General features: G+C 49.0%; 2 protein-coding genes across 2 annotated transcripts in view; both read right to left on the reverse strand.

The window, feature by feature from the left end:
* LOC117414836 (reelin-like) overlaps window positions 1-10245 on the reverse strand; it is a 146873-nt gene extending 136628 nt beyond the window's left edge. The window contains exon 1 of the mRNA XM_059027774.1: window positions 9320-10245. Coding sequence (XP_058883757.1) covers window positions 9320-9551 — 232 coding nt within the window. The 5' untranslated portion in view covers window positions 9552-10245. The remainder of the gene's footprint in view (window positions 1-9319) is intronic.
* A 3180-nt stretch (window positions 10246-13425) lies between these two features.
* The window catches only part of orc5 (origin recognition complex, subunit 5), a 61799-nt gene continuing 50506 nt past the window's right edge, over window positions 13426-24718 (reverse strand). The window contains exons 14-15 of the mRNA XM_059027775.1: window positions 20028-20140; window positions 13426-13815 (exon numbers count right to left, since the gene is read on the reverse strand). Of these exons, the coding sequence (XP_058883758.1) occupies window positions 13770-13815; window positions 20028-20140 (159 nt within the window). The 3' untranslated portion in view covers window positions 13426-13769. The remainder of the gene's footprint in view (window positions 13816-20027; window positions 20141-24718) is intronic.

Below are 24718 nucleotides of genomic sequence, written 5' to 3' on the forward strand. Positions count from 1 at the left end.
TCTGCATGCATGCGCACACACACACACACTGGGTCTGCATGCACGCACACACACACACACACACACAGAGTGAACTATTATTTGTATTGAAAGTATGGATATCGGATCTCCAGTGGCTCACCTGGTAATGCTCACGATGATATTACATTGATTTAGAATTCTCTCTTTTCACTATAGATGCTGGAACCTAACCCTGACCTTTACCCTTTAACTTCCTGAAAACATCCGCCCGTATTCTGTGGAATGTGCTGCACCAAACACACCTTATACGTCTTCTCACAAGAGACATGCCAGGTGCTCTGCTCAGGACACCTCTGTACAGAGGCTGAGTAATAAATGATCTTCAATTCGGGGTTTACATTTTAACAGCCGAACTGCTGATTCAGGGACGGTAGGAGATAGGGCAGGAGTCAGCCATCCTCACGGGTAGAGTTGGGATCACACTGGCACTTTCTTGAACTATGTTAAGGTCCAGAGATCATCCCAGCCCAGGTATAGTACTGGTCTCACTGGGGCATTCTGGTAGAGAGTACCTGGTTGTGGTGGTGGTATGTGTTGGGTAAACAAACCAGCCCCCGGTGCCCATGAGAAAACCCAGTGCAATAAATACCTGCACCTGTGTGGGGTGTGTGCTCCAAACAACCAGCAATCTCGGTTTCATTGTATAGTAACAGTACAATGAAACAGAGCAAACAGTACTAAAGTTAAGGATGTGTGTACCAGTCATTCAATTATATTTACACACAAGGTTAATACAACAGTAAAACCACAGAGGAAGCTGGAGGCAAGCTGCTGGGAATTGCAATAGCTTGTCTGCTCTCACACGCGCCCACAGACACCTCCTGCCTTAAAAACACCCTAGCAGTGACTGGATCCCATCCTGAAAGCCTCTGGATTAACCCTGGCAGTGACTGGATCCCATCCTAAAAGCCTCTGGATTAACCCTGGCAGTGACTGGATCCCATCCTGAAAAATGGGATTAACCCTGGCAGTGACTGGATGCCATCCTGAAAGCCTCTGGATTAACCCTGGCAGTGACTGGATCCCATCCTGAAAGCCCCTGGTTTAACCCTGGCAGTGACTGGATCCCATCCTGAAAGCCTGGATTAACCCTGGCAGTGACTGGATCCCATCCTGAAAGCCTGGATTAACCCTGGCAGTGACTGGATCCCATCCTGAAAGCCTGGATTCGCTGTGCCCCGGAGCCCTCTTGCTGAGGAGTCACTCCTGGCTGACGGGTGGGTGTGTGGAGCGCTGTGCCCTGGAGCCCCCTTGCTGAGGAGTCGCTCCTGGCCGACGGGTGAATGTGTGTGGCGCTGTGCCCTGGAGCCCCCTTGCTGAGGAGTCACTCCTGGCTGACGGGTGGGTGTGTGGAGAGTCTAACTGCACTTCAGTTACAGTGTCTCAAGGACCTGGTCATTAAAGCAGGTACACTGGAGAGCCTGAGAGCTGCCTCGCGGGGCTGCGCGACTCTGCTATTAGTCCAGGGGGGACACTTGGTTTGCTGAAGGAAGCTGGAACACAAAGATTGTCCTGAAAATGGTCTGATAAAAAAGGAGGCGTTACCCTGATCCATCTCTTCATCAACGCTGTGTAGCTGCTCTAAATCAAAAGGCACTTTCTCAAACAATGATCCGCAAGGAGAAGTCCTGTACAGCTGTATGGATTTCAATGTACAGCTTGAGATGCAAACGTGGCACTAAGATTTCATTTATTTTAATGAGTAGGTTCCAGGAATTATGCAAATGTTTCTGATCCCAGATTGAATGTATGATGTTGTCTTTCAGAGTGTGATGTGCAAGGACTGTAGTCTGTCCCTCTTGCCAGGACACACTTGTAAATGAGGCCTCAGTCTCAATGGGTTCATTCCTGGTTAAAGAGTGAATAAATAATAATAATAATAATAATAATAATAATAATAATAATAATAATAATAATAATAATCATTTATTTGCCAGGAGTATGATCAAACAGAAATCCAGGTTCACCCCGAGGGACCCCTCTATATTCTGTGTGTGCCGCATGAAAAACACATTCAAAAACGTTTAACCAGAAAGAGTCTAAATAAAACAGGACAATCACCACCCCTCTGTGTACTACAGCATTGTGAAAACAAGAGTCCCCTGTTAGATTGTATTTGATAAGTGCAGTGTGTGGAGCTTCCTGTTAGATTGTATTTGATAAGTGCAGTGTGGAGAGCCTCCTGTTAGATTGATAAGTGCAGTGTGGAGAGCCTCCTGTTAGATTGTATTTGATAAGTGCAGTGTGTGGAGCCTCCTGTTAGATTGTATTTGATAAGTGCAGTGTGGAGAGTCTCCTGTTAGATTGTATTTGATAAGTGCAGTGTGGAGAGCCTCCTGTTAGATTGTATTTGATAAGTGCAGTGTGTGGAGCCTCCTGTTAGATTGTATTTGATAAGTGCAGTGTGGAGAGTCTCCTGTTAGATTGTATTTGATAAGTGCAGTGTGGAGAGCCTCCTGTTAGATTGTATTTGATAAGTGCAGTGTGGAGAGCCTCCTGTTAGATTGTATTTGATAAGTGCAGTGTGTGGAGCCTCCTGTTAGATTGTATTTGATAAGTGCAGTGTGGAGAGCCTCCTGTTAGATTGTATTTGATAAGTGCAGTGTGGAGCCTCCTGTTAGATTGTATTTGATAACTGCAGTGTGTGGAGCCTCCTGTTAGATTGTATTTGATAAGTGCAGTGTGGAGAGTCTCCTGTTAGATTGTATTTGATAAGTGCAGTGTGGAGAGCCTCCTGTTAGATTGTATTTGATAAGTGCAGTGTGGAGAGCCTCCTGTTAGATTGTATTTGATAAGTGCAGTGTGTGGAGCCTCCTGTTAGATTGATAAGTGCAGTGTGTGGAGCCTCCTGTTAGATTGTATTTGATAAGTGCAGTGTGTGGAGCCTCCTGTTAGATTGTATTTGATAAGTGCAGTGTGGAGAGCCTCCTGTTAGATTGTATTTGATAAGTGCAGTGTGTGGAGTCCCCTGTTAGATTGTATTTGATAAGTGCAGTGTGGAGCCTCCTGTTAGATTGTATTTGATAAGTGCAGTGTGTGGAGCTTCCTGTTAGATTGGTAAGTGCAGTGTGTGGAGCCTCCTGTTAGATTGTATTTGATAAGTGCAGTGTGTGGAGCCTCCTGTTAGATTGATAAGTGCAGTGTGTAGAGCCTCCTGTTAGATTGTATTTGATAAGTGCAGTGTGTGGAGCCTCCTGTTAGATTGTATTTGATAAGTGCAGTGTGTGGAGCCTCCTGTTAGATTGTATTTGATAAGTGCAGTGTGGAGAGCCTCCTGTTAGATTGATAAGTGCAGTGTGGAGAGCCTCCTGTTAGATTGTATTTGATAAGTGCAGTGTGTGGAGCCTCCTGTTAGATTGTATTTGATAAGTGCAGTGTGTGGAGCTTCCTGTTAGATTGGTAAGTGCAGTGTGTGGAGCCTCCTGTTAGATTGTATTTGATAAGTGCAGTGTGTAGAGCCTCCTGTTAGATTGATAAGTGCAGTGTGGAGAGCCTCCTGTTAGATTGTATTTGATAAGTGCAGTGTGTGGAGCCTCCTGTTAGATTGTATTTGATAAGTGCAGTGTGTGGAGCCTCCTGTTAGATTGTATTTGATAAGTGCAGTGTGGAGAGCCTCCTGTTAGATTGATAAGTGCAGTGTGGAGAGCCTCCTGTTAGATTGTATTTGATAAGTGCAGTGTGTGGAGCCTCCTGTTAGATTGTATTTGATAAGTGCAGTGTGTGGAGCCTCCTGTTAGATTGTATTTGATAAGTGCAGTGTGGAGCCTCCTGTTAGATTGTATTTGATAAGTGCAGTGTGGAGAGCCTCCTGTTAGATTGTATTTGATAAGTGCAGTGTGTGGAGCCTCCTGTTAGATTGTATTTGATAAGTGCAGTGTGTGGAGCCTCCTGTTAGATTGTATTTGATAAGTGCAGTGTGTGGAGCCTCCTGTTAGATTGATAAGTGCAGTGTGGAGAGCCTCCTGTTAGATTGATAAGTGCAGTGTGGAGAGCCTCCTGTTAGATTGTATTTGATAAGTGCAGTGTGTAGAGCCTCCTGTTAGATTGTATTTGATAAGTGCAGTGTGGAGAGCCTCCTGTTAGATTGTATTTGATAAGTGCAGTGTGGAGAGCCTCCTGTTAGATTGTATTTGATAAGTGCAGTGTGGAGAGCCTCCTGTTAGATTGTATTTGATAAGTGCAGTGTGTGGAGCCTCCTGTTAGATTGTATTTGATAAGTGCAGTGTGTAGCTCAGTGCTGGTTTGGATTAATCAAAGACACAGCTCAGGGAGCCACACACAGTAAGAGTGTCTCCTGAAGCACTCCAGAGCTGCATCAATAGGTGATAATTGATGTGAAGCGGACGTGCAAACCAGTTTAATTCTGTATGTCGTCTTCAGGTTATTGAGACATGAAAAACCAACACAGGCAAAGGAGCTGCGTTTCACTACCCTGCTAAAACAAAACGAAAGAAACGACACAGCAAACCTGTTCCATCCACTCTAGTGAAAGCTACAAGGAGGAGACGAGGAGGGAGCGAGGGTTTAAATGCGGTTTGCAAACCCCTCGGGTAAGATTCCTCAAGGTCTTCATGCCCAAATCTGCACCCTCTTTTCACGAGAAGGAAAATGAACTGGTATTGTTACGAAACAAATGACAAACAACAGACTCCTCAAATGAACCAGGGGTAAAGATCCTTTGAGAAACCCTTTAAAAATGACGCAGTGACCCACACTCCCTCAATGGGGTCTCGCACACCCATTCCCTTTACTGTCCAGAGTCTCTGCTGCCTTGTGAGTGGCTGGGAGATCAGTGTGGGATCACACGCTGCAGAGCAGAGAACAAGGCAGCGTCTCACCCTATCATTAACACAGCGGACTGGAGATTACAGTGTCGCCACTCACAATGAGAGCCGTCCATCCACCGGCCGGGCACTGACCCTGCATTCAGCAGCTAATTGCAGCCATTCAGATGCACTGAGCCGAGCTCTAACCAGCCATCACAGCACTCAGGACTGCTCCAGCGGTAATGGAGGGGCGCAGCAGCCATAACTCATACGAGAAACAGACAGCGTCCCGCCCCCAGCACAATACACACAAACACACACACCTATAACCCATACAAGAAACAGACAGCGTCCCACCCCCAGCACAATACACACACACACACACACACACACACCTACCTATAACCCATACAAGAAACAGACAGCGTCCCACCCCCAGCACAATACACAGACACACACACACCTACCTATAACCCATACAAGAAACAGACAGCGTCCCACCCCCAGCACAATACACAGACACACACACACACACACACACACACACACACACACACACACACTCACACACAATTCTAACTCGTACGAGAAGCATTGCTGCTTGCCATTGCTGTTGAAAATCTGGCTTGTGTCTTATTACTGCATAGGTGCTGCAAGGATGGAAATGAAGATGGGAATGCTTTGAAAATCTCCGCCACGGGGATGCAGACATTTACAAGACAGATTAGTCAACGAGGACGGGATGGAGAGCAGGGTGCAGGGTCGTTGGTGGAGAGATTGAGATACATAGCAAATCAATAGGGATAGAGAGATATTAGAGAGGCAGGTCAATTCAAAAGATAGAGGGACGATAGATAGAGACAGATAGATTACTTTTTAAAAATATGCTTTATTTGAACCAATAACAAGAAAAACAGAAACAGCAAAAACACATTCATATTACAGATATAAAATCAATTTAATTATCTGATCACCCTAAAGTGGAAAGCACCTTAAAATCACAAAGACAATTCAAGATTGTCTTGAAGGCCAGGTTAGGAGACCATCACCTGAAAAAAGGGGAGGGCGGCTCTCTCCCTTCATCTTCATCACACAGCGCTGCGCTGCAGCAATTCAGCAAATCATACAAACTTTTGCATGAACCATATTTTTATAAACCGGATTACTTGAAAAAGACCTCTCCTCATTTTAATAAACCGGATTACTTGAAAAAGACCTCTCCTCATTTTTATAAACCAGATTACTTGAAAAAGACCTCTCCTCATTTTTATGTGGACACAATTGTTCCAGTCTTGTAGTCTGCATAACTTTTCATTTTTGTTGTGTTTATTACTGTTAAAAGATTTGAAAATGGAACATTACACAAAACAAACAAAAAAATGGATTGACAATCCTGACCTCTGTGGTGTTGGTTATTTTAAAAACTTTAAAACGTCCCCAAAAAAATACCAAAATAAAATCTACTAATCAAAGGAATAACTCAATATATTATTCAACAAAACTGATAACCAGTTCATTGAGCACCGGCATGTGCACTTAGTGTATGAGACACACACACACACACACACACACACACACACACACACACACACACACACACACGCGCGCACACACACACACACACACGTACGTACGTACATACGCGCGCACACACACACACGTACGTACGTACACACACACACACACACACACGCACACGCACACGCACGCACGCACACACGTACATACATACGCGCACAGACACGCACGCGCACACATGTACATACATACGTGCACAGACATGCGCACACACACGTACGTGCACACACACACATGCACCACGCACGCCCACACACACATACGTACGTACACACGCACACACACGCACGCACAGGACCCGAGACCCCTCCACACTCTACAGCAGTTCCTGCTCTGTCTACTGTTCCTCTCAGCCCCAGTGAAGGTGGTTCAGACTCACTCCTCTACAGTACTAATATCCTGTCCACCACCTCTCCATTGAGAACAGCCAGCACAAACAATGCTGACTAGTGTACAACATATCAGTATGTTCCAAAACAAAATGCCACAAAATAGCAGGTTTATATTGAAACTCTAAAAAGAAATGTCACTGAGTATTCTAACCAGACTGCTTCCAGACAATGTCATTACTGAACAAGACAGCGAATAAAGCATTGCTGAACAAGACAGCGAATAAAGCATTGCTGAACAAGACAGTGAACAAAGCATTGCTGAACAAGACAGTGAATAAAGCATTGCTGAACAAGACAGTGGACAAAGCATTGCTGAACAAGACAGTGAATAAAGCATTGCTGAACAAGACAGTGAATAAAGCACTGCTGAACAAGACAGTGGACAAAGCATTGCTGAACAAGACAGTGAATAAAGCATTGCTGAACAAGACAGTGGACAAAGCATTGCTGAACAAGACAGTGAATAAAGCATTGCTGAACAAGACAGTGGACAAAGCATTGCTGAACAAGACAGTGGACAAAGCACTGCTGAACAAGACAGTGAATAAAGCACTACTGAACAAGACAGTGGACAAAGCATTGCTGAACAAGACAGTGGACAAAGCATTGCTGAACAAGACAGTGAATAAAGCATTGCTGAACAAGACAGTGGACAAAGCATTGCTGAACAAGACAGTGAATAAAGCATTGCTGAACAAGACAGTGAATAAAGCACTGCTGAACAAGACAGTGGACAAAGCATTGCTGAACAAGACAGTGAATAAAGCACTGCTGAACAAGACAGTGGACAAAGCATTGCTGAACAAGACAGTGGACAAAGCATTGCTGAACAAGACAGTGGACAAAGCATTGCCGAACAAGACAGTGAATAAAGCATTGCTGAACAAGACAGTGGACAAAGCATTGCTGAACAAGACAGTGAATAAAGCACTGCTGAACAAGACAGTGAATAAAGCATTGCTGAACAAGACAGTGAATAAAGCATTGCTGAACAAGACAGTGGACAAAGCAGTGGATGTGTTTCTGTATTTGCTGCTCGGTCTAACGCAGGATATCTGGAGCTCTTGTCAGAGATATGAGCCACAGACTGACATCATGCTGGCTTCCCAGAACTATGAAATGCTCGCCAGGGCAGTCGGAGCAGAACTTCGGTAACAACGATGCAGCTAGGAAACAGGCTGAAGCCAGCCGAGCCCCTCATCCCTCCCTCCCTGCCGGCCGTTACTTTATCAACAGAGCGGGGACAGTAATCTGCCAGGAGCCTGCCCCAGGATTACACTCATTTCAGACACAGTCATTAAGGGCTATTGGCTTTTAATGCAGATGAGAAATGGAAAAAGGCTTTTTTTTCTGCTGCTAGTACAGTATCTGCCTGCTACAAACCCGAAGATAAGACTGATAAACAGAGCAAAACAGAAAACCAGCTGCCCAGTAATCTCTCCAGGACCATGCACTGAAGCACTAACCCCCTCTACACACACAGAGCTGGGCAGGTAGTCTTTGTGTGGAAGGCATTCGCATTAAAATAGCAGTGAACTCTAGTGAAACCACATCACAAACCTCTCTCTCTCTCTCTCTCTCAAACCCTCCTTGTATATATTATTATTATTATTATTTATTTCTTAGCAGACGCCCTTATCCAGGGCGACTTACAATTGTTACAAGGTATCACATTATACATTATTTTACATTATACAGATATCACATTATTTTTACATACAATTACCCATTTATACAGTTGGGTTTTTACTGGAGCAATCTAGGTAAAGTACCTTGCTCAAGGGTACAACAGCAGTGTCCCCCACTGGGGATTGAACCCACGACCCTCCGGCCAAGAGTCCAGAGCCCTAACCACTACTCCACACTGCTGCCTCCAGACAAAGATATCTATCAAAGACACACTCGGAGTGCCATGTATGCACGAGTGTGCTCCTCTCAGTGTGAGAGCCTGACAGACTGGACTATCAGCATGAGATCCTCAAGCTTTCCAGAGGTAATAATGTTCACTGCAGCGTATTGAAACTCTCCACAGCTCTCTGTTAAATACTGCTCCTGCAATGCGTTCCTATGCAGTCTCACACTCTCTGTACAGGAGAGGAGCGAGATCCTGGGACGGGGCTCCAGAGGCTCTCCCCTTCTCTCCAAACCAAGCGAGATCCTCTGTGTCCTGAGCAGAGCATGACAAGCACCCCCCCCCCCCCCCCACACACACTGCTGAACTGCGTGATATACACCTTAACTATACTCGCACTAAGGCACACACATCGATACACACATTGCATACATGGTGTGTGGAGAAAATTGAGATTGAAGAGTAAAAAAAGATTCTTTTAACATACTCTCCAGCAGTTACTATACTTACTATACATGTTAAATGACAGGTTTTGATTTCCATTTGAAGTTATGTACAGTTGCTTTAGGAATATAAATCCCATTATAAAATGTAAAGAATAACACCTTGAAAGCAAAGTTAATTCAGCCACAACATTTTTTTCACCCCCGCAGTACAGACCTGTATACTCACTCACTCACTCACACTGTGTCAGTGTTTAGGGTACTCACCCTGGTACTCTTGTCCCGGGACGTATGCCAAGGGGTTTCCTGCAATCTGCAGCGAGATGACCACCTCCCCCTCTTCCAGACCCCCCTCCAGCTCCCCGTGGTGGGTGCACAGGAAGAAGAAGGGGTTAAAACGAGGGTAGTAGCCCACGGGCGCCCCCAAATCAGCCCTGCCTCCCAGCGCCTGGGCCAGCAGGGCACAGACCAGGGCAGCCAGCACGGGCTTCAGAGCCATCCCCAAAAACACAGCAAGCACTCTCCAGAGAAGAGACCGGGTGAGACAGAGAGGGGCAGCAGAGTAGAGTCTCAGTGAGGAGCGAGCGAGAGAGAGAGAGGATTCGTCAGGACTGAGGCAGGGGCTCTTAGACTGACTCTGCTTGTTTGCTGCTGATGTCCACTGTCTAGCTCTGTGTTCAGAGCCTGCCTGTCCTCCCCTCCTCTCCTCTTAAATACAAAACCCCGCCCCACACGTGCTGGCAAAGAGGGCCGGCCCTCCCTCCCTCAGTCAGTCAGTCAGTCAATCTGTCGTTCCTCCACCCCTCTCTCCTGCTGTTCTCTATTTCCACCCCCTCCTCCTTTCTGTCTATCATCCCCTTCTTGACTATCCTCTCTCCCTCTCATTTATTCTCTCCAATTCCTCATCCCTTTACCTCCCTCCCTCCTCTTTTCTTAGTTTATCCTTCTTCTTTTCCCCTTCTCCTCTCTTCCCGGACTGCTCTGTTGTGTTCTTTCCTGGTCACTTCTCACACCTCTCCTCCTCGTCTCGCGCTCGCAGCTCTGTGTTTATATTTTCCTCTTTGTGTCGTAGTTACCCTTTTCCATCCTCCTTTCTCTCTTTTCCATTTGATAGTTCACTCTCTGTTTCTCTCCCTTTTTTATTTCTCCTTGTGTTCTGAATTAACACACAACTCCAAAGCAGCTGCCAGTCTGGAAATCATTTATTTTTCCCAGCTTCTCGACCAAAATATCCCCCCCCCCCATCACCAGAGAGCTCAGCTCTCTCCGTCTCACACTCTCACGCAGGCTCACACTCACTCATTGTTACCCTCTTACAGTCTCCCCTCCCTCCCAGTGATAGCATCTTCTGAACCAGAAAGGGCTGCAACCCAAAGCAAACACAAGCTCCGAGCACCCCTCAACACAAAGCACAATCTGTACTGTACCTGCATCCTCACAGGGGCCTCAAACGCCATTCAGAGACACTGCGCTCCAGGTCAGAGCTGGGAATACAGTCCCAAATGCAATCTGAAACACTGTGTGAAGGTTTAATCCAACTGGAAATGTGCTGGTCTATAACTGGAGTGTTTTATAGAGAGCTCTCTTGTTTTGTTTGTAACTTTGTACAGCGCTGTGAGATGTATTGTGTGTGTCTATTAGATAGATAGATAGATAGATAGATAGAGTAACAACCTGACCAGGCACACTTCTGTGTTCTTCAGTGACCCTTGCTTGTGATTAGTTGCATTGACTTTTTTCTTGCTATTTTACAATAACAAGAAAATGCATCACAGACCTTTGTAATTCTGTCCAGCTATCAAGGGTTTCAGCTCCAGCAATCTGCAACAAGTGATGCGAGTACCAGGAAACAGCAATACCCTTCCCATCTATTATACAGAGTAGCATTGTGTTTGAAATACCTGCGCATGAAACACTGAAGTATAAAATACAAGCAAACGAACCGAAAGATCTTCAGCAGAGGAAACGTGGTTCTGTACCTGTCATCACTTCACTGCTGCTAATGAGAGGTAAGGAAATGGATTCTAAAACCTTGGTTAACCACAACTGGGTACTCTTTAGCGCCCTCATGTGTTCATTTCAGGATAACTGGATCCTCTGCCAGGTTAAATAGCACTGCTCAGACTAAAAGTATACAGCAGGGTGCCCGAGTGGCTCACCTTGTAAAGGCACGGCCTGGTTGTGCAAAGTGACTGATCTTCCCATGGGTTAGGGAGGCAAAACTGTTTCTCCTCATCACATTACAGCGGACCTGACCGGCCAGGCACTCAGTGAGCTCGTGCGGACACCTGAGAGGCCGGTAGCTCGCTGACATCTCTCTCAAGTTCCTGGGTGTCGAAGAGGAAGCTGGCTCGCTCGTGGGATCGGAGGATGCTCACTGAACCTTCGGTGTTCCTGAGCTGCTCTGCAGGGCTGGTGAAGCCGGTATCTCACTGACATTGCTCTCGAGTTCCAGGGTGTAGAAGAGGAAGCTGGCTCGCTCGTGGGATCGGAGGACGCTCACTGAACCTTCGGTGTTCCTGAGCAGCTCTGCAGGGCTGGTGAAGCCGGTAGCTCGCTGACATCGCTCTCGAGTTCCAGGGTGTAGAAGAGGAAGCTGGCTCGCTCGTGGGATCGGAGGACGCTCACTGAACCTTCGGTGTTCCTGAGCAGCTCTGCAGGGCTGGTGAAGCCGGTAGCTCGCTGACATCGCTCTCGAGTTCCAGGGTGTAGAAGAGGAAGCTGGCTCGCTCGTGGGATCGGAGGTGTTCGGTGGGATCAGTGTTCCTGAGCTGTGTGGGGAATTGCTGCAGTGAGGTGGTTATTGTACATTCTGAAAACAAAATACAGAATTATGTTCGGGATCCGCTAAGCATTTAAAGCTGCAGTTTAGTTTAACCCTTTCCATGCTCTTTTAATATTTTTTTTTTATTTCATCCCAGTGTTAACCAGTTTGGGTTTATTTGTGTACCTTAGGCAGGTACAGGCCAGGCCTTAACATCAAATCTGCTTCACTTCTACACCTGTAACAGCACCTCCGCTATTAAAACACAAGAGCTCAAGTCTGCTCAGTGCGGTGGAACAGCACCTCCGCTATTAAAACACAAGAGCTCAAGTCTGCTCAGTGCGGTGGAACAGCACCACCGCTATTAAAACACAAGAGCCCAAGTCTGCTCAGTGCGGTGGAACAGCACCTCCGCTATTAAAACACAAGAGCTCAAGTCTGCTCAGTGCGGTGGAACAGCACCTCCGCTATTAAAACACAAGAGCCCAAGTCTGCTCAGTGCGGTGGAACAGCACCTCCGCTATTAAAACACAAGAGCTCAAGTCTGCTCAGTGCGGTGGAACAGCACCTCCGCTATTAAAACACAAGAGCTCAAGTCTGCTCAGTGCGGTGGAACAGCACCTCCGCTATTAAAACACAAGAGCTCAAGTCTGCTCAGTGCGGTGGAACAGCACCTCCGCTATTAAAACACAAGAGCTCAAGTCTGCTCAGTGCGGTGGAACAGCACCTCCGCTATTAAAACACAAGAGCTCAAGTCTGCTCAGTGCGGTGGAACAGCACCTCCGCTATTAAAACACAAGAGCTCAAGTCTGCTCAGTGCGGTGGAACAGCACCTCTGCTATTAAAACACAAGAGCTCAAGTCTGCTCAGTCTGAAGATTCTCAGGACGCTTCCCTGCAACCTACTGTAATGACTTGGCATCTCAGCCCATTAAACTGAATGGAAAGGCACGGGCTGGACGTGAACAGCAAACCATACGCTTCAAAGATGAGCGACTGACCATTTAACTGAAGAGGAAGCTCTATAGTCAAGAGGCAAGTACGGGTCTGATGCTGATGTCACCGTTTTTACTAACTGATCAGCCGCTAGGAGGGGAGCCGTTACACTACCGAACAGCAGAAAGGAAATGAAAGAAAAATGATTTCCTAATAGAGATTTGATAAGAATTCTCAGGGATCTAATGTAAGTGGATATTTTGAAAGATCTGTGTCATTGATGTGCCCAGAGATTACAACAGGATAAAACAGTTGATTTTTACTGAACACCACAAGTGATGGGCCCAGGTATAAAGGTGGGGCTGCATCTCAGAGTCTGTATCACTGGCGTGATATCAAGGAGTTAAAACAGTGTGGCAGTGAAGCGCTACATTTAAACTGGTAGTGGAACTGAATTGAGAAACATCACGTCCTGACAAGCGATTTTGTTTCCCAAGAACTCCCGCGGTTTGAATGCCTTGTATGAATAGCGGTGGAGCCAGCGTCAGTGCAGCACGTAGTGGGAAGTCTCTGCGGCGCGCCACAGCATTGGCATGCATGCCCTAACAGGAATGCAGTGCGTACGGCAGGCTGGTGTGTGTTCAAAACGGGCATATTCACAAGCAACTGGAGAACAGGCGTTTTCTTTCAGTGTTTTACAGTAACTTTATTAGCAGGTGCAGAAAACATTACAGCTGTGCGCTCCTCTGTGGGCGTGAGAGAGATGGAGGAGCATCAATTCATAGAGAGAGAGAGAGAGAGAAAAAACGTCATCCTGGACAGCTGTCCGAGTCTCCAGGCTATGAGCAATCCACTGCGCGATACACCCCACGCTGCGGCTCCTCGCTGACCAATCAGAGCTCAGAGAGGCATGCTGGGTCACATCTGCTCTCCCTCTCCCTTCTCCTCTGATCTCTCGCTCCAAGTGCAGCTCTGTTCCAGCGTTTTGTCTCCAGAGCACCGCTTCTCACAGCGAAACTCACAGGAAGTCGTACAGGTACTTCACAATTTCAAAGTTGACTGTCCTGAAAGAAAAGAAAAGGATTCATGAACTCGTGCGCTCCCGGTGCTAGGCAGATCCAATGCTGGTTGAAGCAGGGAAGCAATCAGGCACTGGAACAGCAAACACACACCATGTTCATCTAGACAGGTAACAGGAACATTTCTGCCAGAGAGAGAAAGTAACAGGACGCATCTCTGCTCAATTTTTTTTTTAAAAATAGATATCACTCTATTCCTTAATTTTTAGAAAACTTAATGTCCGTTGTGGAAGAAATAAGAATGTGTTTTTTTTTTTAGTTCCCCTTAAACCAGTGTTACCCGAGCACTGTGAATCTGTGTGCATGCGATAGTGTGTGTGTGATAGTGTATGTGTGCATGCGATAGTGTGTGTGCATGCATGATAGTGCGTGTGTGTGCGTGCGTGCGTGCGATAGTGTGTGTGTAAGAGCGTGTGTGTGAATGTGTGTGCGTGTTAGTAGGTGTGTGTTAGTAGGTGTGTGTGTGTGTGTGCATGCATGATAGTGCGTGTGTGTGAGTGCATGCGATAGTGTGTGTGTAAGAGCGTGTGTGAGTGTGTGTGCGTTAGTAGATGTGTGTGCGTGTGATAGTGTGTGTGTGTGCGCGTGCATGCATGCGATTGTGTGCGAGTGATAGTGTGTGTGCGTGTTAGTAGGTCTGTGTGTGTGTGTGTGTGATAGTGTGTGTGCGTGTGTGTGTAACATTCTCTGCCAGCCCTTCTGTTCCTTCACCTCTCTCACAGCTGCTGCACCTCCCAGCAGCACATCCTGTCTGCATCGAGGCCCTGACTCAAGAGAATCGACGAGGGACACCAGAGCACAGGGCTCGGCTACCAAACACAAAACACTTAGATGCATACAGGCACCGCCCCTTACACTCTCCCCCTCTTAACCTAAGCAATGAACTGCAGGCCATTCATGAGCCTCCAGGTCTCCAATGTACAGGGCAGAGGCTGGGTGTGAGCCAGTGACCATACACTCTCAAAGTGAGCGTCTTAACCACCTCACAAAGAAACCAGACTCGTCAGCTTACTGGCAGGGTTCAGAATCACACAACATCAACACACAACTGCAGGCAAGAGTATCTGGCAGGATAGTGTACTCAGGTTGGTGTTTGCATGGGAGGACACACGGCTGTACTGCACTGCATGAAGGGGTGTGATGTTCCTCCTCCAGCCTGTTAGTCTATCTGTGAGCATCCCCACCAGGAAGGGATTAAACAATCGAACATCAACACGCAGGGACTCCGACAGGCTGCTAGAGAAACACGCAGGGACTCCGACAGGCTGCTAGAGAAACACGCAGGGACTCCGGGACTCCGACAGGCTGCTAGAGAAACACGCAGGGACTCCGACAGGCTGCTAGAGAAACACGCAGGGACTCCGGGACTCCGACAGGCTGCTAGAGAAACACGCAGGGACTCTGGGACTCCGACAGGCTGCTAGAGAAACACGCAGGGACTCTGGGACTCCGACAGGCTGCTAGAGAAACACGCAGGGACTCCGGGACTCCGACAGGCTGCTAGAGAAACACGCAGGGACTCCGGGACTCCGACAGGCTGCTAGAGAAACACGCAGGGACTCCGGGACTCCGACAGGCTGCTAGAGAAACACGCAGGGACTCTGGGACTCCGACAGGCTGCTAGAGAAACACGCAGGGACTCCGGGACTCCGACAGGCTGCTAGAGAAACACGCAGGGACTCCGGGACTCCGACAGGCTGCTAGAGAAACACGCAGGGACTCCGGGACTCCGACAGGCTGCTAGAGAAACACGCAGGGACTCCGGGACTCCGACAGGCTGCTAGAGAAACACGCAGGGACTCTGGGACTTCGACAAGCTGCTACAGAAGTCCAAGGCTTGCATCTCAATCCCAGGCTGACCAATCCCTAAGCCAAAGGGGTTTTGTATTGCATCCTGACAATGCTGGATTGTTTCAAGCAATTACACTAAATTCCTTGACAGATGAGTGTAATGTATCGTTCGCAAGCTAAATACCAAGAATGCTGTCAGTATGAAACATGGCCCATCAAGAAGAGAGCCTGCTGACTTGCATTAATCTCAGAGCTGCAGAGCTTGCTGTTATTTCACAAGTCTTATGAATTGCGTAGGATGCATTGAGACGGCACAGAATGCAGAATTATTACTGTACCACTGACTGTTTGACAAGAGAGGCAGCGCTTTCATTAAAACCCCCTAAATCAGCTTAAACACAGCGAGTGCATTTACTAGAACAGACGTCTTTGAGCTCATTTTACAATTTCCTCTCATACAAGCCTGGTAAGATGTGTGAATAAACGATGGTTAACAAGCTCCGATTAATCAACTAAAAGAACATGTTAGGATAAACAAAGGCTATCGTCAGCTGCTGACCAAACTGCCGCAGTTAGCACATTGATACCAAGACTCTTGAAAACGTGCATTGAAACCTGTCTCCAATGGAGACATCCAGCCTGTCAGCCCCAGCATGCCTCTACAGACAATACTAGAGACGGGTTATCCCAGCCCCAGCACTATGCACAATACTAGAGACGGGTTATCCCAGCCCCAGCACTCCGCACAATACTAGAGACGGGTTATCCCAGCCCCAGAACTCCACACAATACTAGAGACGGGTTATCCCAGCCCCAGCACTATGCACAATACTAGAGACGGGTTATCCCAGCCCCAGCACTCCGCACAATACTAGAGACGGGTTATCCCAGCCCCAGCACTCCACACAATACTAGAGACGGGTTATCCCAGCCCCAGCACGCCTCTACACACACACACACACACAATACTAGAGACGGGTTATCCCAGCCCCATCACTCCACGCAATACTAGAGACGGGTTATCCCAGCCCCAGCACTCCGCACAATACTAGAGACGGGTTATCCCAGCCCCAGCACTCCGCACAATACTAGAGACGGGTTATCCCAGCCCCAGCACGCCTCTACACACACACACACACACAATACTAGAGACAGGTTATCCCAGCCCCATCACTCCGCACAATACTAGAGACGGGTTATCCCAGCCCCAGCACTCCACACAATATTAGAGACGGGTTATCCCAGCCCCAGAACTCCACACAATATTAGAGACGGGTTATCCCAGCCCCAGCACTCAGCACAATACTAGAGACGGGTTACAGAGGAGAGAGAGAGAGAGAGAGAGAGAGAGAGAGAGAGAGAGAGAGAGAGAGAGAGAGAGAGAGAGAGAGAGAGTTTTTGAAATATTTCTGCCCCCAAGGGTTCTGTACATTTTCTTTTTCGAATGGACTTCAGCACTGCAGCCTGTGTCTGAAGCAGGACAAAGAAAGACTTTGGCTCGTTAATTTTTAGTAACCCGTGCAGTTTGGCTGCTCCTCTTAGGTTTTGTTCATCTAACTTTGTGTTTGTAGATTTGATAAGCATGTCGCAATTATATAAACGTTTTTACAGCAAACACGTAATTGTTTTAAAGTCATATAACAGGGAGGCAGTGTGGTGTAGTGGTGAGAGCAGAGGGGCAGGGTGGAGACACTCTGGGACCCGTTTAATACTTGTTCCTGCGCTTGGGAGGCAGGCTTGCTGCAGATGTGCATCACGTCTAATAAGATCTTGAGTTTACAATGATGTGCCGAATTAGGTTTATTCTCAATTTTCCAGCCCCTCCGCTCTCACCACTACACCACACTGCCTCCCTCCCAGCCCCTCCACTCTCACCACTACACCACACTGCCTCCCTCCCAGCCCCTCCGCTCTCTCCACTACACCACACTGCCTCCCTCCCAGCCCCTCCGCTCTCTCCACTACACCACACTGCCTCCCTCCCAGTCCCTCCGCTCTCACCACTACACCACACTGCCTCCCTCCCATCCCCTCCGCTCTCACCACTACACCACACTGCCTCCCTCCCAGCCCCTCCGCTCTCACCACTACACCACACTGCCTCCCTCCCAGCCCCTCCGCTCTCTCCACTACACCACACTGCCTCCCTCCCAGCCCCTCCGCTCTCACCACTACACCACACTGCCTCCCTCCCAGCCCCTCCGCTCTCTCCACTACACCACACTGCCTCCCTCCCAGCCCCTCCGCTCTCACCACTACACCACACTGCCTCCCTCCCAGCCCCTCCGCTCTCTCCACTACACCACACTGCCTCCCTCCCAGCCCCTCCGCTCTCTCCACTACACCACACTGCCTCCCTCCCAGCCCCTCCGCTCTCACCACTACACCACACTGCCTCCCTCCCAGCCCCTCCGCTCTCACCACTACACCACACTGCCTCCCTCCCAGCCCCTCCGCTCTCACCACTACACCACACTGCCTCCCTCCCAGCCCCTCCGCTCTCACCACTACACCACACTGCCTCCCTCCCAGCCCCTCCGCTCTCTCCACTACACCACACTGCCTCCCTCCCAGCCCCTCCGCTCTCACCACTACACCACACTGCCTCCCTCCCAGCCCCTCCGCTCTCTCCACTACACCACACTGCCTCCCTCCCAGCCCCTCCGCTCTCACCACTACACCACACTGCCGCCCGCCCAGTCCCTCCGCTCTCTCCACTACACCACACTGCCTCCCCCCCAGCCCCTCCGCTCTCTCCACTACACCACACTGCCTCCCTCCCAGCCCCTCCGCTCTCTCCACTACACCACACTGCCTCCCTCCCAGCCCCTCCGCTCTCACCACTACACCACACTGCCTCCCTCCCAGCCCCTCCGCTCTCACCACTACACCACACTGCCGCCCGCCCAGTCCCTCAGCTCACGTCTGACCCCTCCACTGTCCCCAGCCCCACATCACTGTTTCCTACAGAGCTGAGAAAGAGGGACATTTTGAGCGTGTTGTTTCTGTAGCCTGCTGTTCTGTGGCAATCATTTCCATCTTGGCAGTGAATCAATGGAAAAGCCAGCATCTCCAGCCATTTCACAGCTTTTTTATATTCTCTGTTTTTTGTTGCTTTTCCCTGCCAAGTACAAACGCTTCTTACAAAGAGAAAAAATAGAAATTAGAAACGCGTGTCTGGTTGCAGCAGCGTTCCTGCGTGAGGGAGAAGCCTCGGCTCCTCATCATCAGACAGCAGATGTTTGCAATTCTTCAGGCCGGTTCCTAGCCAGGAACTCTGATTTCATAAAGGCAGAACAGCAATGCTGCGCGAGGACCAAGCTGCTCGTTTAGTCACCCCCAGCAGAGCTCTGATTTGAGAACGGATGCAGTTCTCCCAGTCAGGAGCGCCCCCTGGTGTTTACCTGACAATGTTCTCCAGTCAGGAGCGCCCTGGTGTTTACCTGGCGATGGTGCTGTTCTCCAGTCAGGAGCGCCCCCTGGTGTTTACCTGGCGATGGCGCTGTTCTCCAGTCAGGAGCCCCCTGGTGTTTACCTGGTGATGGTGCTGTTCTCCAGTCAGGGGCCCCCTGGTGTTTACCTGGCGATGGTGCTGTTCTCCAGTCAGGAGCCCCCTGGTGTTTACCTGGCGATGGCGCTGTTCTCCAGTCAGGAGCCCCCTGGTGTTTACCTGGTGATGGCGCTGTTCTCCAGTCAGGGGCCCCCTGGTGTTTACCTGGCGATTGCGCTGTTCTCCAGTCAGGAGCGCCCCCTGGTGTTTACCTGGTGATGGTGCTGTTCTCCAGTCAGGAGCACCCCCTGGTGCTTACCTGGTGATGGCGCTGTTCTCCAGTCAGGAGCACCCCCTGGTGTTTACCTGGTGATGGCGCTGTTCTCCAGTCAGGAGCCCCCTGGTGTTTACCTGGCGATGGCGCTGCTCTCTAGTCAGGAGCGCCCCCTGGTGTTTACCTGGCGATGGTGCTGTTCTCCAGTCAGGAGCCCCCTGGTGTTTGCCTGGCGATGGCGCTGTTCTCCAATCAGGAGCGCCCCCTGGTGTTTACCTGGTGATGGCACTGTTCTCCAGTCAGGAGCCCCCTGGTGTTTACCTGGCGATGGCGCTGCTCTCCAGGCAGGAGCGCCCCCTGGTGTTTACCCAGCGATGGTGCTGTTCTCCAGTCAGGGGCCCCCTGGTGTTTACCTGGCGATGGTGCTGTTCTCCAGTCAGGAGCGCCCCCTGGTGTTTACCTGGCGATGGTGCTGTTCTCCAGTCAGGAGCCCCCTGGTGTTTACCTGGTGATGGCGCTGTTCTCCAGGCAGGAGCCCCCTGGTGTTTACCTGGCGATGGCGCTGTTCTCCAGTCAGGATCCCCCTGGTGTTTACCTGGTGATGGCACTGTTCTCTAGTCAGGAGCTCCCCCTGGTGTTTACCTGGCGATGGCGCGGATGAAGTCGAAGGACACGGCGCACTTGTACTTTGGGCTGTTCAGCTGGTCATCATGTCCGACCAGAGCCAGCAGCTGCAGGACCACGAGGCTGGAGATCTGAGAATGGAGGGCAGAGAAGCAGAGAGGCACGTCAACACTTCATCCAACAGCAGCAAAAAAACATAATCTACAAGTTATAACCATGTTACTACACACTCACGCACACCCCATAAACTACATTTTACAGATTGTTTTGTAATGGTCTGGCTCCTAATGCTGTACAGTATTGAGCCAAATGCTCAATACAAATGAACCTGATCCATTAATAACCAAGACAAAGGGAAACATTGCTCACAAACCCAGGGGTTTGTATCTGACAGACTGGGAGACCAGAGAGCCCTGCTGTTGTGTTTCCTGGTGGCACTGTGTATGCTGGTTTTGAATTCCTAGAACCTGGTCATTCCAATAATATATTAACCTGAATAATGGAAAACACATCAAACAACATCACCAAACAGACATGAACAACTCAGTAGGTGTTCCAGCTCTGCTCCTCCTCCCCAGAGTCTGAAGGAACAGCAGCAGCACAGCCCTCTGCAACTTAATCCAGGCAGCGCAGTGGTACATACAACACAGCCTAGCCTAGAACACTGAGCTCTCTCCAGCACACACACACACACACACACACACACAACACAGCCTAGCCTAGAACACTGAGCTCTCTCCAGCTCTCTCCAGCACACACACACACACAACACAGCCTAGCCTAGAACACTGAGCTCTCTCCAGCACACACACACACACACACACACACACACACACACAACACAGCCTAGCCTAGAACACTGAGCTCTCTCCAGCTCTCTCCAGCACACACACACACACACACACACACAACACAGCCTAGCCTGGAACACTGAGCTCTCTCCAGCACACACACACAACACAGCCTAGCCTAGAACACTGAGCTCTCTCCAGCTCTCTCCAGCACACACACACACACACACACACACAACACAGCCTAGCCTAGAACACTGAGCTCTCTCCAGCACACACACACACACACAACACACACAACACAGCCTAGCCTGGAACACTGAGCTCTCTCCAGCTCTCTCCAGCACACACACACACACAACACAGCCTAGCCTAGAACACTGAGCTCTCTCCAGCACACACACACACACACACACACACACACACACACAACACAGCCTAGCCTAGAACACTGAGCTCTCTCCAGCACACACACACACACACACACACACACAACACAGCCTAGCCTAGAACACTGAGCTCTCTCCAGCACACACACACACACACACAACACAGCCTAGCCTGGAACACTGAGCTCTCTCCAGCACACACACACACACACACACACAACACAGCCTAGCCTGGAACACTGAGCTCTCTCCAGCACACACACACACACACACACACAACACAGCCTAGCCTGGAACACTGAGCTCTCTCCAGCACACACACACACACACACACACAACACAGCCTAGCCTAGAACACTGAGCTCTCTCCAGCACACACACACACACACACAACACAGCCTAGCCTAGAACACTGAGCTCTCTCCAGCACACACACACACACACACACACACAACACAGCCTAGCCTAGAACACTGAGCTCTCTCCAGCACACACACACACAACACAGCCTAGCCTAGAACACTGAGCTCTCCAGCACACACACACACACACACACACACACAACACAGCCTAGCCTAGAACACTGAGCTCTCTCCAGCACACACACACACACACAACACAGCCTAGCCTAGAACACTGAGCTCTCTCCAGCACACACACACAACACAGCCTAGCCTAGAACACTGAGCTCTCTCCAGCACACACACACACACACACACACACACACACACACAACACAGCCTAGCCTAGAACACTGAGCTCTCTCCAGCACACACACACACACACAACACAGCCTAGCCTAGAACACTGAGCTCTCTCCAGCACACACACACACACACACACCCTACTCTGGATCACAAGCTGCATACCCTGAGATACTCTTGAAAACAGCAGCAGCGGTGCAGTTCAAGCATGATGGAGGAATCCTGAACCAAGCAGGATTACTGCACACCAAAAAGCAGGGACTCATTGCCATTTAAAATGTGATTTGAAACGAACTGTCCTTCATATGTGTTTTCCTTGTTCCAGACGTTACTCTGAAGTGAAAGCAACACATAAAGGAGGAGTTTCAATGTCATATCGTTGGGTTAAAACTATTCCCATACTCCGCCGCAGTGTCTTTGAAGTGTAACCTCAAATGAATTGTGCTGTGTTTTCAGCAAAGTGAAGACAAAGCTATTGATCCAGTAATACTGGAGAAGCTGGCCAAGGAGAAGCCACAGAGACAGAGACCAGCCCCAGTCACAGCCCTGTCTGAGTGGGAGCCCCTCCCCTGTCGGCAACTGTACCACACACACAGAGACACACAAACACAGAGACAGACACACACACTGAGAAACACAGACACACACTGTCAGTAGGACCCCCTCTTTATTGTACCTGCTTACAAGATTATTTTCCATGCTCTCTAACTATTCCAGCATTAGCTGCACACTCTAAGGAGCTCTGATTTCTAAAACCACCTCGCTTTAAAAATGCAGCTTTTAGAAGTGGTAGAAAAAAATGACATCAGCTGGTAACCATCTAAGAAAATATCAACAATAAAGAAATGACAGAACACACAAATACAGCAATATGACATGACATGTCTAAGAGGTTCGATGTTCTGAAAATGCAGATAAGACATGAACAGACTCTTATTCTCAGCCGTCCTGAGAATGTCACCAGATAGAATAATAATAATAATAATAATAATAATAATAATAATAATAATAATAATAATAATAATAGGCTCTGAAGTGGCCACTTTCTGCTCCGCAGGGCTGCACTTTAACAAGCTGCAGGACCAGCACAGCATTTCTGAGGCAGTGGCTGCCGAGTGGAGCTCTGAGCTGGCATCTCTTTGTGCCGAAGCCCCCCGCAGCGTGGGTGAAAGGCGGGTAAGTGCAGACGAGACTGGCCACGCTGTGGGGGAAAAGCTCCCAGGACAATACAGTACATTCCAGGCCAAGGTGCTTAATCACACAGCCCACTCCCTCCCTCTCTCCCTCCCTCCCTCCCTCCCTCAGCCCGATGCAGGACCGCAGGGACCAGGCTGCCCTGCACAGGGGACAGTTATTCAGCAAGCCATCAGCAATTAAAACCAACATGTGAATACCATGGCTACTGAAGAGGATTGTGACTAGCAGGAGCCTGTGCTGGAAAACAGAACAATAATAACAGCTTACTGCACATTGTTTAATCAAGCATGGCTGTGAATGCAATCCACACAGCTGCTTTCTCTCAGCTTGTTTATCTTCATATAGAAAAATGCATACAAAATCAACTGAACATTTCCATCAGCATTGCAGGGAGTTTGCTTATTTTTGCCACGTTTCAAAAACCAATTGTTTCCCCCTTGAAGCTAAGCTGTGCACGGTGTTTTTTCACTCAGCAGCGCACAGCAGCGTGTATAACCTGTAGCATGATGCTGGGTGCTCTACCTCCCCTGTGTTCTGTATCCCACATGCCTTGTGCTGCTGGACTTCTGTATTGAGGAACAATGGCCTGGCACACGGCTGGGCTTTGACTCCAGTAAACCAGCTGCTATCCAGAGCGTCCACGATGACGTTTGCACATTCTGCCCTCATTTGTTTTTTTGTTTTTTTCCCCCCAGTGTATCCTGTAGTAGGGACTTCTAATAAATGATCTGTATTAAACGTCTCCACCTCGAGGTTGTGTTTCAGTCAGTCTGGAGCTGCGAGGGATGGAGACAGTGTGAGAGGGAGATAGAGGAGAGTTTGCTTACAAGGGATTACTAATAAAGCACAGAGGAAGCTGCCCGGGGGAGAGCTTTGCTGTGGCAGCTCTCACACTCCAATTAGGAGAATGAATAGCCGTCTGTAATCGCTCGGTTTCTCCAGTGTATGAGGGTCCACACAGCGTCTCCAAGCACCAGAGGGGTTAACCCTCATAGCCCTCCAGAACGACACACAGGGGACTAGCTTCTTTAAAACACAGAAAAGCATTGCTAGTACCCACACTTGAACGATAGCCACGTTGGAAACATGATTAGCAGCCTCCTAATTTGCATAGACACACACCCCTGGAACGTTCGTTTGCATGGACACACCTCTGCAGGACCTTCGTTGCCATGGACACACCTCAGCGGACCCATCATGAGGAGAACTGCACCCCAGTGCAATATTCTCAGACTCCAATTCTTCCAATTGTTAGAAATGTTGACCATGCCGAGACAGGCGGGGCGAGAGCCGGTTGGGATTCCCAACTCCCAGATAATCCCGACACGGATACTGCCAGGTAGTGCTCATGAGCTCCGAGCCAGGCCATGCATCATCCAATTAGCAGCCCAACACCAGCCTTGCATCTTCCTGCACTGACCTGACAAGCCAGCTTTGAGATCCCAGGAGTGCTGGCAGGGATGCAGAACGAGGGAGGACAGACAGGATTATTAAGATAAAGAGGGGGAGAGGGACAGAAGACTGGAAGCAAACACTGTTACTGATGTAACAGAGCGACTATCCACTTACTCACTCTCAGAATCTCTGCTCCAACACTCTCCGATAGCCAGGAGTATGAAACAATATTA

Source organism: Acipenser ruthenus, chromosome 7, assembly GCF_902713425.1.
Source record: "Acipenser ruthenus chromosome 7, fAciRut3.2 maternal haplotype, whole genome shotgun sequence".
Taxonomy (NCBI): Eukaryota; Metazoa; Chordata; class Actinopteri; order Acipenseriformes; family Acipenseridae; genus Acipenser; species Acipenser ruthenus.